This window comes from Morone saxatilis, unplaced genomic scaffold (genome assembly GCF_004916995.1).
Source record: "Morone saxatilis isolate NCDOM2014 unplaced genomic scaffold, NCSU_SB_2.0 Contig9, whole genome shotgun sequence".
Classification (NCBI taxonomy): domain Eukaryota; kingdom Metazoa; phylum Chordata; class Actinopteri; family Moronidae; genus Morone; species Morone saxatilis.
Window position 1 is genome coordinate 5,771,987 of NW_023340268.1, and position 16,260 is coordinate 5,788,246.

The window sequence follows — 16,260 nt, forward strand, 5'->3', positions numbered from 1 at the left end:
TCGGCTCAATGGCACACCAAGGTTCAGTGTAATGCAGATGGAGCGAGAGCAGTCTTGGGTAGAAGGGGCATTTCTGAATATGAAAACAAAGAGGTGCTGTCAGATCCTTCTGTTACATTCAGGTTCTAATTATATATATATATATATATATAGTATTATATATAATTACTCCTCTAGCTGTTTATTTTACAAAATATTGATAATAACCATGATATATAACCTGATTCAGGCCTGCCATTTTCAGCCTGTTAATGTTTAAGCCACAGTTTGTGAAATGTAATTAAAATGACATTGAACAAAAAAATGTAAGAATTCGGGGGTTTGGTAATTTCCTTTGTCTAGATGACAGTGCTTACAATCAATACATGTGACTGTTTTTTTTGACCTGTGTATTTCTCCTGTGGCTTTTCAGCATTTCAACCTCAGTTGTTGTTGGAGAAAACCTTTTGTGAAGCGGTTTCTCCTTTTCATTGCAGACAAAAAGGGCCAGTGAAAGCTCATTTTTGTGAAAGCTCCTTTAAAATACATGCCAGTTTGTGTGGTATGAAGCAACACAAAGTGTGTAATCCTCATTGTAGAGGCCCCCCTCCCATGTTGTCTTTGTGTTAACTGATCCACCTACAGACAGCTCTCCATCCTCGTCCGTCCCTCCCTCCCTCCTTTTGTTGTCTCATCCTCTTTTGCCCTCTCCCTCCCTTGTGCATCGTTGGGGTTTTTTTTCCTGGGGTTCAGTGTTGCTCTCGCAGGTTTGTCTGTCAACAGCGGTACCGAAGATGGGAGGGAGTGAAATGATGCTGTGTTTACTCAGAAGTCTGACCATGCGGCCCTGATTTGTTATTTATACCCTTGCTGGAACCGAATTGACCCATTTGGGCTGCGTTGCTACAAAAGGAAGCGATTGGGGGTAGGGTGAAGCTGAGCAGCGGCTGAAGTAGCCTCGTCAAGGCTTGGACCTCGCCGCTGTTTATTGTCAACAAGGAGACACTTCAGCTGGCAACAGCAGCAGTGTCTGATGAAGAGTCCTGCTGGCTGTTTTCCTCTGGAAACCTGTGCTTTTTTATGAATTAGAGACTTAAAAGCTTGTCTGGATTCTGGGAAAAAACCTGCTTAAATAACTAACTGGAATAACCTCTTTTTACTGACTCCTAAACTGCTGATTGTTCCTCTCTACAGGATGTTTGTTGTCAACTAATAGGTAAAAAGCTACGACGATTTTTACTCTGTGTAATCAAGCGCCACAATTTCAACCTTGCTGTGACAGGATACACTCATAGAAGCACCCGTGGCCTTGAATCCAAGTATCAGGTTATATCAGTCTGATCCATCTAGGTAATGCTACACCAAAACAGGAGTGTGACACTGAAACACACTGCAGCTCAACAATCGGCCCCCTGGGTTTGAACCAGAGCTGAAGCCAAGGAACCACTTCCACAATATATTTAAAAGGGAAAAAAATCCTGGCTGGGATCCATTTCTTCCACAGGGCCTGGACCGTAAAGCCTTATTGATCCAGCTTCTGCAGGCTGCCACAGGTGGCTGCACAGCTATCGGCTACTCAATAATGCATTGACTCAAACTCAGGAATGAAAAGGAGGAGAAAGTGTGCGAGCCTCTGATCCTTCTGGAAACGTTGATGACTGCTGAGAGAAAGCGAGTGATTACTTGCCCCAGTGACACTGGGGCAAAGACCATAGGAAGCTTGACCAAGTCGGACAGGAAGTGGGCAAGAAAAGGAATAGACTTTAAACGACCATAAAGAAGGACAAAGAGGAAAATAAGATCTCACTAAAGAGGCGACTGTGGTAGACAAAGACGGACCACACAAAGGAGGTCATCATGGTGAACACTGGCATGCAGCTGATCAGCTTCACCTGCGCGGTGACTGGCTGGATCATGGCGATCGCTGTCACGGCCTTGCCTCAGTGGAAGGTCTCGGCCTTCATTGGCAGCAACATTCTGACCTCGGAGATCAAGTGGGAAGGCATCTGGATGAACTGTATCTACCAGACCACTGGTCACATGCAGTGTAAGACGTACGACTCGATGCTGGCCCTGCCTCCAGACATCCAGGCAGCCCGTGCTCTCATGTGTCTGGCCATCTTCATGGGCTGGCTCTCCTGCACCGTGTCCTGCTGCGGCATGAAGTGCACCACCTGCGCCGGTGACGACCGCCGGGCCAAGGCGGGCATTGCCCTCTCAGGTGGGGTTCTGTTCATTCTGACCGGCCTGTGCGTGCTGATTCCAGTTTCCTGGACTGCTAACACAGTCGTCCAGGATTTCTACAACCCCAACGTGCCCTTGATGCACAAAAGAGAGCTGGGTCAGGCTATTTATCTGGGCTGGGCTTCTGCGGTTATTCTTATGATCAGTGGAGCTGTGCTGAGCAGCACCTGCCCCCTCATGGAGAGGGGCGGCAGGTACCGCAGGGGCTACATAGGCAGGAGCTTTGCTAATTCACCTGCTTCAGCACCAGATCCCCCAAAACCTATCACATCTAACAGTGTACCATTAAAGGAGTATGTATAGGAATAAGAAGAAGGAACACCAGCAGGCGGAGAGGGAGGAAGTAAAAGAGTGGATGCTGATACAAACTCTGGTTCTTTCCTAGATTAAACCTGTCTCACGTTTTAAGTCTGTGAATTTTAAGCTATAAATTTAAATCTCTATATTTATTAATATATTACGTATATTTTGCTTATTTTGTATATCTCTTTGTAATGTTAAACTTGTATGCAGTACTGTTTGTTTGAAATTTGACTTTTACTGCACTGTGATTTATAGTAGTGCCTGAAGAAAGCCCATTGCCTATATTGTCAAATCAACAGCATTCACACAAAAGTATGACTGTTATGACGGCTTTAATGATGGCCCGTGTTTATGATTGCAGTGATTTCTGAAACAGTTATTCTCTGACAATGTCATTACTTCGAGTGTGCCTACATCAAAAGGGTGAAATAAAATAAGTTTGAAATAAGTGTGCTTCACAAAGTGTTTTGCAAATGTTCATCCTTGTCTCTGCTGGCGGCTTTTAAAAATACATGTGGTTTGGGCCATTGTGACCATCACAGACAACAATATCAGAGTAATTTCAGGTCCTTTTTTCTCCTGATATAAGTTCCTCTTCATCTTGAATTACCATATAAAGTCTGGTACATACACAGTCTGGCACACACTTCCCATCCAAGAACATGTCTTGGGCATTTATATGACAACCAAATTCCAGTCCTTTGCCAGCATCAGGAATTCATCCATCTGAGGTATACATGTATGTTTGCTCATTATTCCTTCCTCTCTTCTAGCCTCTTCATAGAAATGCAGTCGGATTCACAAGCTGGTCAGACTTCCATTTTTACTCCCTTCATTGCGACTCAATAAAGAAGGACACTTTGCAAAGTGTATCTGAAAGGCAACAGAGAAGTAATTAGTGTCACCTACAAAAACAATATGTCATATGGGTATGTGAAAAGTTTTCCTCTGCTTTTATAAAATAATTTGAATACTGGCTCTGGAGCCAGGTGCCTTTACCAGTCATTTTAAGTAATACAAAAAGAATATTGGAAAAGACGATGCGCAGGGACAGGAAAAAGGTCTTGTTTGTTTAAAGTCAGGATATAATATTTCAAACATCAAAAATAGATATTTGTGTTTTTTAGAATTTGGACAACAAAACAGATATGTGACTGAGTTTGGCCTATTATCTATAGTATGTGTCAAAACTTTCAGTGTTTGTGAAAGTATGATACTGTTTCAAACTCTTTATATCTCACAAGAATTAACCTGTCATGTATGATTAATTACTATTTATTTGAACAAAGCAACATTACATATAGTTATCAGCATCAATAGACATTTTACCTGTGATGCGGTCTTCTGCACTGGGAGACTCCAAGGATTTCCATCTTTTGGGAGCAGACTCTAAAAGGGAGAGATCATCTGCTCTCAGTGTTTGCAGCAGAGTCTTCCTCCTCAGAAATCTGAACACATGAGTTGAGGGAAAAAAAAAAAACCTGAACAGAATGCAAACCCAACCCAATGCAACCACGAACAGGAAGGATACTGTTGTCGATAGTGACGCTCAGCATCCTGCAGCCACTCCAGCATGTCAGAGAGAGACGGGGCGGTGGCCGAGCGCTCTGTCACAGTGAGCAGGTCCAGACTGTCTGTGTTCTGCTCGTAGAGCTGGAGGACTGCAGAGACCTGGTTACTGATGGAATCTCTGACAGACTGTAGAGAAGACCTGAGGGACAGAGGGATGGATGGATGAACAGATAGCACAGCTGCCCTGTGTCAAACTCTAGTTATAAACCCTTTATTATTTTAGCTGATATTGAGCATATTCCTAAATAAATGTCTAATCAAATTATCACACAAAACACATAGGAGTAAGGTTTTCTGGAGCTCTGGGTCCTGCATGGCTGCTGTTATAATTCTAATTATAATAATAATAATAGAAGTCACGTTGTGTCTGTGATATTGTACATCTCATGCAAAGACTGTGAACACTCAGACAGTCTCATTTGTGACTGTCACTTACATCTTCTCGTTGAGTTTTACCAGTACTGTATCCGTGGCTTGTAAGAGCTTGAAACGCAGCCGTTCCTCCAGGTCAGGGAAGTCTCTGAGGGGTGTGTTGGAGATTTGGACGTTGGAAAGGGCTCTCGACTGCTCGGCCAAATTCCCGAGAGACACCATCAGAGGGCTGCAGTCTGCCAACACACTACTCCATACTTTCTGATTATTTTCAAGACTCTGGAAGCTTTTCCTCAGTGCTTGATGAAGTGAAAGTAGTGCAGGTTTGGACATGTCAGCAGCTGATTTCAGACATCAGTTTGCCACAAAATCAAATCCGTGTGTGAGCAATAAATCGATCCTTGTTTTTAAAACTGTTGAGTCCGTTTTGGAGCAACAGGCTGCTTTAAAACGCGCCCTGTAGCCCCTCAACCTGTGGCAACATCAGCCGCTGTTTAACACCACATTTCCACCATGTTGCCTGAAACCCACTTCCGTTCTCCTGATGTAAACACTGACGTTTGGTGCTATGATTGGCCGAGCGCCATTCGGTCGTGACGCGGGGCAAACACGCGTTCTCATTGGCTGACTGCGCGTCTGGCCCCTCCCCGCGGGCAGATTTGAAAACGGCTTTGTGAAGAAAAAGGAGAGTCGAGTGTCCGAGGAAGGAAACAATACCAGGTAATTTAATGTTTATAAAAATACGCATCACCACGGTAGACACGTATTGTTTTCTAGCGTTTTATTAAATGTGTGTGCGTGTGAACAGAACTGACAATGATTTGTCGATGCCTAATTGCGGGGCGAGCTAATATTGGTAGCTAACTAACTTAGCACAACCTGTGACGTTAACTGTTAGCTCCATTATCAGCCAACCACATGTCGAAGGTTTCTTTTTAAAACGCTAAATGTATTCACGTCCCAAAGTTACACGATTTACTTATTGTGATTGTAAAGTGACTTATTTTCCGTGCAGACATGGCTCCCAGGAAAAGGACCACCAAACAGCGGAAAAACAACCCAAAGACGGCCAAGCTCGAAGCTTTCCTGGAGGATTTCGACAGCGAGGGTGAATATATATATTCCGCTTTTTGTAAAGCAGTGCTCTGTGGAATTTGCTAGCATTATATACATGGTTTGTTTCAATTAGCCTTGCTTGGAAATGTGCATTGATCGCCAGCGCCCTTGCAGGCTTGCTGTATGTTGCTGGGTGTACTATTTTTAGGGCCCTCCATTATGTATAGCCCCTTTCATGGCGCTGCAGAGGGTGGTGACATTTGAGAGGTTATTAAAGCACTGTGAGCGAGATATAAACTTGTACAGTTGAAAAATAAACACAACAGTGCTCTATGGCTGACAAACTGTAGTGGTTATACTCTCTCTATTACATATGTTTGACCTTTCTAGGCAGCAATCTCTTGTAACCTATTTGTCAACATATATGCTCATACTAATATATCTGTAACAGGTCGGAATTGGCTGATAGTGTTGACTTATTCAATATATATCAATCAATATTTATATCAATCCAATATATTTTATCTAAGGAGCAGGAATGTAATGTAAAGATGTATCGTGAGACACTTTAATCACAATACAAATCTGCGAGATGAAAAATGAATCGTGGAGTCAATTTGAACTACTTGATGAACTGCCGGTTAGTGTTATCTAAAACACAACACCTACAACACTTGTGTTTTCACAGTGAAGACCAGAGTTGGACAACTGAAAGAGAAGATCAACCAGCTGCTGAAAGATGTTGACAACAGCTACAACATGGCTCTTATCAAGCTCCCCAAGGCTGTCAGGCAAACGACCTGGTTGGAACATTGCAGTAAGTTAACACAAAGCCTCTCACTTTGTCATGAAACACAAATCCCAATGCCATGAACACGGTTTAAAGAAATATTGCAATTGTGCTACGGAGGCTTCTTCAGCATTCTGTGCTGCTCTCATAAAAACCTAACTGCAGATCTGGATCTTTAATGAGCAGAGCGTTTGTATATTTCTGTTTTGAGCGAGTTTCATGACTCTTGAGATGTTATATGTAGTTGCAAAAAAAATAGGCATACTTGCCACGTTACTTGGTGTTGCGTATAAAGGGAAACGTGACTGCTACGTATATTGTTTTATCCTTTTAATCGTCGTAAAATTAAAAGTATTTACCAATCTCTCTGTAGAGTCTGAGAAACCAAAGTCCCCAGAAGTGGATAATACAAAGGTGAGTTGATTATCTTTCTCTCATATCATGCATCATGATTCAGTGTGTCACAGGTTTCAGGAAGTCTTTGGTTTGTGCAGGCACATCCTGTGCTGTAATAAACATTGATTCATGTTTGTCTGTTTACAGAGAGAAGAGGAAGCTGCTATTGTTGACAGCGTTGTGGCTGAGGACCACGCAGTCCTTCTGAAATCAGTCAAGAAAAGTATGTTAGAACTAGTTTTGTGTTTTTAAGCATTCTTAAACAAAGTCTAATAACATAGAGCACTTTGCATCTTTAAATGGGATGGAACATGTCCAATGTCTTTCAATGAAGTGGCTTTAATCCTGTTTATTCTGTGTCCAACCCACAGCGTCAAAGAAAAAAGGTGGAGCCAAATCCAGTTCAGAGGATGAAAACACCCCGAGCACGACGAGGAAGGTAGTGGCTGATTTTCATTCAAGAATGCACAAGAGGGACAAAACACAGCTGAGTGTTTGAGAGCATCTCATAAATATAAGGAGTGGATGGTTGCTATGGAATGTCATTTATGTGCAGCCACTTTACGCTGTTTAACTACTCGTTCCTAATTCAGGGCAAAGCAACAAGAAAACCTCCGACTACATCAAAAAGGGCAAAGGCGCTGTCAGTCAGCAAGCAGAACACCTCCATCAGACGGTAAGACCTCTTTCTTCTTCCTTCTTCTTCTTTTTGACTCCTTTCTTTCGTTCAGTATCCCAGTTACATCATACCAACATCTCTCTGTCCGGATTCAGATCGACCAGGAAGCCATTGGTCACTCCTGCCAGGAGTATGCTGGATTCTTCTTTGATGATGGGCTCTACCCCCCTTGTCACCCCACGCTTCGACCCAAGGTAAGCCAGCAATATGTATTTTAACTTAGAAACGGGTGTGGGGCGGCTGTAACCAATTACTATTCTCCCTGTGTCTGCAACAAAGGATTTCTCATTCCCTGTAAATTGATGAAGCATTTTTTATTTTGCTATTTGCATCAATGAAATTAGCACAGAAATTCCTGCACAGTACAGCATGGCAAGGTTGTGTAATAAAAGCACAATGGGCAAATAAAAGCCTGAATTATTACAATAAACCTCAGGTTGATCTTCAGAGCACTTTTGCGTTTATAAATCTTCAAGTGAATCTAGTGTCTTTTATCCGAGCGTTGTTCATTATGTGGGCACTGAAGAGTTGTTATCATAGCTGGCTGCTTCATTTAAAATGCCTCTCTAATGGGTCATCTCGAGCAATTTACTCCCTTTGATCTTGTCTTTTCTAAATCGGAGGCATTATCCACAGCGAGGCGTTCACAATACCCACCATACATGCTTTATTTCCTCAGGCTTCCTAAGACCCCCGCTGTGAGAGTTCCCCGCCACAAAGAGAGGGTCTACAGCATTTCAGTCAACGGCTCTCCCATTGCAGCAGGAAATGAGGACATTGTCATCAACGTCCCCATCGGCAACGGAGAGGTGAGTGTGCAGTTAGCTGGACTCGGGTTTCAGGATCCTACAGGACAGATATTAGGAAATTAAGACTTTAAACTTTATCCTCATTACAAAATTTGACAATACTCTACAACATAATAATACTGAGGATCTTTAAATACTTCTCTGTGGCGTCTGTGTGTTAGGCCTGTATTTATTTTACACAATATACAATTTTATTTATTATATTCTAACAAGACTTTGGAGTATGCTAACTGAATTGAATTTACCATCCTAATGTCTTGTAATATGTGTGGATCCAGAGCGTTCAGCTATTGGCCAGTCAGATGGACTCAGTGGATCTGTCACTCCTGGATGAAACTGCTCTGAAGAGCATTCGGCTGCTGAAGGTACAGCAATCACTTCTGTCCAACAACATTTCTGTAATATCACTGGTTTGCTACAAGATTTAGTGTAATGTTTCGAAATATTTGCATATGCTTTTATTCTCATTTTTTGTTTGTTTTTTTCTTCTTCTTCCTGACAGAATCGCCTCACAAACCTGTGTGGGATATCCGAGTGACCTGACCGCCTGCTTTTGACTGCTTTTGTACATTACATTCGAAATTTTATCTTATCTTTTATCCTTGAAATATTCTCTTCCCGTGGCGTGGTATGATGTTTTTTTTGTACTAATAGGTGAGATTTTAAAAGCTTCACAGGTTCTTGAGAAAACCATGTTTTGTCAGTATTTCTGTTATTGGATGTTGTTTTCTTTTGACCTAATTCACTCACTGGAATTCATCCAGTTAATGAAAGCTGTCAAATGTATAAATGTGGGTTAAAATGTGTTATTTTACCACTTCTGTTTTCCTTATATACTTTTGTAAGATAGTCTAGTTTAACTGCCTTACTTAATTCATCTTTCATTTTCGTGTGGGTATTTTCTGCTGCTTTCATAGCATTAGGCTTAATCCCTGGGGGAATTCTGCCTAATGTCTGTCTCATTTTAGTGCTATTCCAGTCTTTTATTCCTGGCCAGACAGACTTGTAGCGTCTGGATTTTAGTTGCCCTATAAATCTTGTAAGGCTTCTAAGATCATTTAAAATGAACAGGTCTGTACTCTGCAAATATGTTTTACTGTTCATTCTTTGTTCTGTAAGTACACTCTAATCCAACATTTTTTTTTGTGTTTCATTTTGTCATTGTTGAATCAGAGTCCCTCCATCTTTGTATAAATCATCTTACAGTTACATTATTAGTGCAAATACAAACGTGTACATAGATCACTCTTTGTCTACAGAACTGATAAAGGGTTTTGACCACAGATCTAAATTTGTGTGATGTGATTTATTTGAGTGTACGGTAAGTGTTTGAGAGTGTGGATGAGTTGCTTGATCATAAAAAAGCATGTTTTAACAATTATTAAAATGCTATGATTATGTATAAGTAGACTTTATGGGACAGGTTTTTTATTGACAAAGCCATCTTCATCAAGCTATACCTTTGCTTCATGACCAGTAGGTGGCAGCATTTCACCACTTAAGTGTCTGGAGTAGTCAGAACCTCCTCTTCAGACTGATCTTTCTTTCTCCAGTTGTAACCTGCCCTCAGCATTAAAGCAGTTTCCAAACAGACCAAAGATTGTAGTAAAACCCATTTGAATACTTGCTTCTGCTGATTATCAAGAACAATAAGGGAGGAAACTTAGTATTCACTCTGAGAACTTAATCATAGTTTTGATATTTAAATACTTTGATGTACTTCAGTGAGTTTCATTACCCTGTGTATCTACAAGAAAAAGCAAAGTCACTGCTTTCTTGTGCTGCTCAACACTAAGCTTTATTTAGTTTATGGTGACAAACTTGAGCAGTCAACTCTTCTGTTTAATTTTCCTCTATAGGTTAACAAACTCTGGCTTTTGCTTACGTAAGAAGTTCCTCTCGTCCTTTCATGACTTTGTTTACACAGAGGGACATTAGTGGGTCACGTGACGTGCTGTTGGCAGGAAGTGGCAGCCTGCTCCGTTGCTGGCACTGAAACTTGCACTCTGACCTTCGGGGACATCATAACGCTGCCAATTAGAAGCTTGTTAAGCTTCGTTAGGCCTGATGAGCTCGTTAGGGTTTCCACCTGGGATGGTGAAATGGGTCAGACCGGGGCCTCACCTTGGGCCCATACAGACATGCATAACTCTTTGCTATTCATATGCTACCAAGCCACAGCATGGGAACTCTGTGCCCCCAGCTCAACCTGGGCCTAGTCCCTTCCATCTGTATCCATCCTAAGCCCTTTATCATCTGCTGTCTCTCGCTGTGCAAACTGTGTTGCAGAGGTAAAAACCAAACTCTGCATCCCTACAAACGACAGATGTTGTGGTCAGCGGTGCGTGCAGTTCAGCTCCCTCGTTAGCGGAGTACTGAGCCCTCGCGCACCTGCTCTACATATCATAGAATTTTCCTAGTTTTGCCTCTGAATGTATTGGATCCTTTTTTTATTCTCTAGGTGGGTGGAAAATTGCCATTTTGCACGGATGGCTTGGTTTTCAGTAAGCACGAAGGCAGTGGCGCAGTGACAGGTGCGGTATGGATGGGGCGGATTTCGAGGTCACAGAGCAACACTGCTACATAAATCATCCGCTGAGATGTTCAGGATGAGGGACTGGAACCTGAGATAGTGGGAGGGAGATGGGCACAGTACAGAAATACTTCAACACTTAGCAAGCAGCTCTGTATTAGTGTCCAATCTGCGCAGATTGTTATTCACCTGCTTTAAAGCAGTCCAAAGAAAATGAGGGAATTAAAGCAGCACATTCTTGCAAAATTACTTTAGCAGGCTTTAAAGCTGCACCAATCAATATTTTTAAATTGACAATGGATCAAATGGCTGCGTGTACTATGTCAGGGGTTGTTCTCAGTATTAAATCCACAGAGCATTATACAGGACTTTGCAGCTTCCCCCAGCTTTACAGAAAGGTTTGGTGTCTTTCAGCTCATGGTTTTGGCTTTACCGCTCACAACAGCTGATAAACCGACAGTATGCTGCATGTCCAGCACCATACAGCAAAGTTGGTGACTAGCAGGTGAACATAGTGTAGCATTTAGCTGCTATATGAGCTGGAAATTTTGAGTTGAGTTGAGGATCAAAGGAGAGCTAAAAGTAGAGTGAACATTGCATTTACATTGATTGGGTGGGCAGAAACCTGAGTTAATGCTCATGCTCCGCTGTCTCGATGTTTGGTGGATGTGACAGTGTTTGCTAATGTTCACATAATAGGTCAAATCGTAACTACAAGCTACTACAGTGAGTCTGTGTGCAAACTATATCATGGCTTTCGGGGGAGCACCCTTTTTTTTGCATGTCATTAGCTGATAGCTGATATAATAATCAGTGACATGACATACACCAATACTAACCTAATTTTATGCACAATCCATGATGATAAAGATACAGAAAAATAGAAATTAATGGCCAAGCTTCCCCTGGCTCCACTTTATTTGCACCCTGACTACAGTTAACATTGGCCTAATTGTAATTCCAATTTGGAGGTATTGGGATATTCTGACAGCTATGATATCTCCCAGCTGGTAAATGAACTGCAGAAGTGTCACTGGCAAAACAGCTGCAAAGCCATCATCAGTGATGGTTACTATTTAAACTTATTTACTTATTTAAATAGAATCTAATAATTCTTATTACAGATAATATTGGTAATATAAAAATGCTACAACTGCCCTCCAAAAAAGTAGCCAATTTAGGTTATTTATATATCTAGCAGTCACAAAAATGATGTGTGAACAGTCCTACCGTAGCTACCTTATCGTTCTATGAACCTTTTCTTAACCTATCCCTTTGTCCCATTGTTCCACAATACCCCCCACCAATTCCATCTCTTAGCCCCTAACCCTTTCACCACCTAATCTCACCCTCCTTCATATTATCTTATTTTGTATTCCCAAAATCTGTTATCATTAACACATGTGTCTGACACATGAATGTGGCGTATTCCTCAACGAAGCTGTTCCCTCCCCAAACTGCTGGAGCCGTTGGTTAATTGAGCCCCCAGACCTGGGGAAACTGCCAAATTTCCTGCCAAGATGAATGAACCTGGCAGAGACGTGTTCTCCTAGAGAAATTAATTCTCTGGTGCGTCGAGGCCTCCTATAAATCCCATCCGTCAAGTGCCCCTCTAATCGATTTATTCACGTGCCCACAGCTCCGTCTGCCACTGTCTCTCATTCAATTCATACTGAGCCAGCCAGGGGTCGAGCCTCATCTTTTGCTAAGTTGGTTTGTCAGCACAAACCAAAAAAAATAAATGTCACCGAATGCTTTGTTCTGTCTGCAACGGTGATGGAGAGTTAGGAAGACACAAGCTGACGGTAAAGTGAAGTGGCAGACGGGAGGAAGAGTTAAATGGGACTGAACGGCCCCCACATGATGCATTCTGGGCATGTGTTCGTCTGGTGGCCAGCAGGGTCCTGATGGCGTTTTGATGGGCGGCCCCTCTGTCGTTCAGGCACCCCTGATGATGGGCGGGGTGGAGAGGAACATCTGCTGCCAAAAAATTCCTGTGGAAATTAGACCCTGAAAATAACGGGCTGCTCTGAGAAGAGGCAGGAGGTTAATGCCATTTGCTGATTGCACAGAGACAAACTTTTGCTCGAAAGGACCCTCGGTGGCTCTGAAATTCAGACATTTATCTGTGAGAGACAATACAGAATTTGTTTGCACTGGGTATCAATATAAGTTAGACATTAAACCTGTTCTGTCAAAGAAAGTACTTACATTTTTGGATCAGGTGTATATCTTGATTTGTGTAACTGTCAGGTTTTGCAGATGGTGTATTCATGGAAAAACCAACCAAAAAGAAAATACTTTTGCTCATGCTGAAAATTATAGATGCAAACTACACTACATTAAACAGGTTAAGTTGAGGTATGTCAACTGTAAAGTGTCAGCCAGTACACTGTATGTAAAAAATGCCAGTTGTAGTGTAAGCACTGAAAATAGTTGAACTGTAAGTTAAAGGGTAACAGAGGGAATCGGCTACTGATGGCAATTATATTTCTGTCTGCTGCTGTTGTTAAGAAGGAGAACTGACCTGTCTGCTGTTGACTGTACAATATTTTTAAGAAATGTATTTATTAGTTTTGAAGCCTTTTCAGTAGTAGTTTTGATGTTCATTTTTGCTGAAATGGTAGATAAAATAAGTGTATATTTTTCATGAATGAGGGTTCTTCTGTTAAAGGATCAAAAGCACTTTGCAGGGTCGACATTTCAAGGTTGACACTTTTACACACAACTCAAATCAGTTTAACAGCTATTCTTACTTATTGATTTGAAGTTAATTTCACATTCAATTCAATTTTTTATTGACATTGAGGCTGGTATTTTATAATCTGGCCCGAGCAACAACATGCAGTGTTTCTTATTATGTAAATAAATATAACTTCCTTTGTAGGCCATTTTCCGGCGATGAACAGTGAGAGAGTCAAGGGCACAAACTTACACTTTTCTTTGGCTTTGCAAGCATAGGCTTTTCATGTGGAAAGCACTAATAGTAGAGGCACTCGTTTGAGCTTTGCGCTGCCATTCATTCCTATGCTGGACCCGGCCTGGGCAGGTTGAAAACAAGCTTTTCTTATTTGGTTAGACGAATATGAGATGCAAATATCAGGAAGGGCGACAGAACAGAGATAAAATAAAGTGAATTCTCACCCCATTCATTACCTCCTTCAAAGAAAGAAAAGGAAAGTGACCATAAAATGAGCGGTGGAGCAATGGCCAGAATTGCCTTTGAGAAATAATTAAAGCCTCTTTGCAATGTTCCCCAGCCTCTGGGAAAAATCCCCATCTTCTGTATGGTCTACAATTGATGTTTGGTTTACCATCCCCTCTGTATAAAGCAGACCTTCAATAAACTATATCACCCTATTTGTGAGAGTAATACAGCCCAGTGCGGTCCTCAATTAGGTATAAATGACACAGCAAATTGGAAAATTAGGAGGAGAGGGAAGGATAATGTGCTCCAAAACAAGCTAAAACCAATTCATTAGGAGACCAGGAAGGAGACAAAGGGTCCATTTCTGTCCTCCAACAGAAAATCCACTTTAAGTTCAGATGCCTTACTGTTCACCTTGTCAGAGGCTATGTTTAGAGGCTAATCTTATCACTTTGAATACCTTACATGTGATATGTAGGGTGTGGAATTACAGGTTGTACTAATGGGTGTAAGTGGAAAGCCAGTGGAATCTCCCTATGTTCCAGTTAGAGAAATGTTAATCATAGTAGAAGAGGATACCATACCTCAATTTAATATGAACAGCACACAGAGCCTCATTTGTACATGATTCTGTAAAAAAACAACAAATAAAGGTACATCACAGGACAGGATGATGGGCAATGTGCTGCTCATTGAGCTTCTATAATATTGCTGACAGCTGAGACAGTATGGATGGCTGGGTGGCTGAATGTCCTTCAGCTGGATGACCTGGGGTAAGTTCACTATCCCTGTGAATCTCAGCTTTGCTGAGATATCCTATTATCGCCTTCCTGAGAGGACAATGTAGAAGGCTCAGTAAATTACCACATTAGTACAATATAAACTATTCATAAGCAGCTAAGAGGTAAGGACTTAAGAAAAGCTATTCAAAGTCAAAGTATCTGTGCACAACAAAAGTGTTAAAGCTAGACTCAAATACGTATGTGCATACCCTTTTAGTGCATTTTCCAAATACATAATTTTGTTTGGCTTACTTATTATACTCAGCCATTTTTGCTTTTCTTCTAAACAGAAACTGCACATAAATATAAAATGATCTGTGAGTTAAAACTGTGTAAGTCCAACAGTGTGACCACGGGTATTTATTCCTCCATGCATACGGCTGTTCTTCCAGTTCTACCCCCAGCTCTCTCCCCAGAGCTCCCCCTGTGCTGCAGCAGCTATCTGTCAGCTAGCAGCAGCTCTGTCCCCCTGCTTCGCCCGGTTCTCCACGTCTTTGTCCTCATGTTGGACTGAGGGCAGACTGGATGCTTCAGTGACTTACTATCGCCTCTCGTGGTACAACAAGACAGTACGAGCTGATGAGAATAGCATGCTTATTTCAATAGATATATCTCTGCAACACGATGAATGTTTTTAACATAAACTGTATAATTCTGGGCATATCTTACACACTGTTCCATCAACACTCTCAAATAGTGTGTAAACATAAAGTTTTCTTTTAGGGACATTGGGAAGTAAATGGACAGGATCTAAAAAAATGAAGGATGGGAGAGGAGGGTCTAATGCCAAAAAAGCTTTTGTACACTCACAAGAAAAGATGATCTAAAAAAAAAAGGAAAACAGTGCTGAGTCTTTAGGGAATAATCAAACTGTTGTCCCATCTTTTTCTACACTTTTTGAGTTTGAGAGGAAATAGTTTGTGCAGTGTTTCCGACAGTGTGAAAATAAACGAAAAGCCAAGCTGACAGCTTCTCATTGAATTTTTGGGAGCACTCGGTGGTATTTTCAGTGAAAGGAACTGAGCTGACACTCTCTGTTAGGATAGTTTTCAACTTGTTGCGGGAATAAGTTCACAGATTTCATTTCCGTTATTATTTCAGGTTATATCTAAAAGTTGACATTTACTCCAAGTGTTTCTGTCACCTAGACCTTGATATTGCCGTTCAGCTAGGGTTTATGCTCTGTGGTATTCCTTTAACTGGTCCCTCATGCGTGATTATATGAAATGTGCTGACATTCCATATGCCTCACCTATATAACCCATATGTGCTGTGTATTTGTCTTTAACAATCTCCAAAGACACCTGCTTTTGAAACTACCTGCTGCCAAGATGGTCAGCTTCAAAGAAAAACACCCTCCCTGCGCTGTGTCTTGTTTGCCTTCTGAACATGGTGTGGCAGCAGCTCCTGTCCAGGTGTGTACTTGTGATTCTGGGCACAAAACAATGCAGAGATGAAGTTAGCGGTGATTATATTGGTGCTGTGAGACACCGATTACACACACACACACACACACACACACACACTGGGTCTTGGATCATTTGAGAAACACCTGTCTCTCTTGGATTCAAGGCAGCAGACCTACATGATAAAATAA

The 16,260-nt window shown here is 41.6% G+C and overlaps 3 protein-coding genes across 4 annotated transcripts; 2 read left to right on the plus strand and 1 right to left on the minus strand.

Moving 5' to 3' along the window:
- Positions 1–1,601: 1,601 nt before the first annotated feature.
- LOC118342778 (claudin-4) lies at positions 1,602–2,526 on the plus strand. The gene has a single exon (XM_035681435.1). It carries the CDS (start codon positions 1,837–1,839, stop codon positions 2,524–2,526), a length of 690 nt encoding a protein of 229 aa, XP_035537328.1. The 5' UTR covers positions 1,602–1,836.
- A 313-nt stretch (positions 2,527–2,839) lies between these two features.
- Positions 2,840–5,027, minus strand: c19h1orf109 (c19h1orf109 homolog (H. sapiens)). The gene is made up of 4 exons (XM_035681436.1): positions 4,535–5,027; positions 4,058–4,237; positions 3,856–3,974; positions 2,840–3,399 (listed from the first exon to the last, which is right to left on the minus strand). The coding sequence occupies exons 1-4, from the start codon at positions 4,801–4,803 to the stop codon at positions 3,359–3,361; spliced, it is 609 nt and encodes a 202-aa protein (XP_035537329.1). The 5' UTR covers positions 4,804–5,027; the 3' UTR covers positions 2,840–3,358.
- Positions 5,028–5,100: 73 nt separating this feature from the next.
- Positions 5,101–9,483, plus strand: cdca8 (cell division cycle associated 8). Of its 2 annotated transcripts, none has more exons than XM_035681433.1 (11): positions 5,101–5,190; positions 5,486–5,578; positions 6,215–6,343; positions 6,690–6,730; positions 6,860–6,935; positions 7,084–7,151; positions 7,306–7,388; positions 7,487–7,585; positions 8,071–8,200; positions 8,479–8,565; positions 8,703–9,483. In XM_035681433.1, exons 2-11 carry the CDS (start codon positions 5,488–5,490, stop codon positions 8,736–8,738), a joined length of 840 nt encoding a protein of 279 aa, XP_035537326.1. In that variant the 5' UTR covers positions 5,101–5,190; positions 5,486–5,487; the 3' UTR covers positions 8,739–9,483. The 2 variants fall into 2 exon arrangements, with proteins under 2 accessions (XP_035537326.1, XP_035537327.1); XM_035681434.1 differs by lacking the exon at positions 5,101–5,190 and adding an exon at positions 5,379–5,397.
- The last annotated feature ends 6,777 nt before the right edge of the window (positions 9,484–16,260 follow it).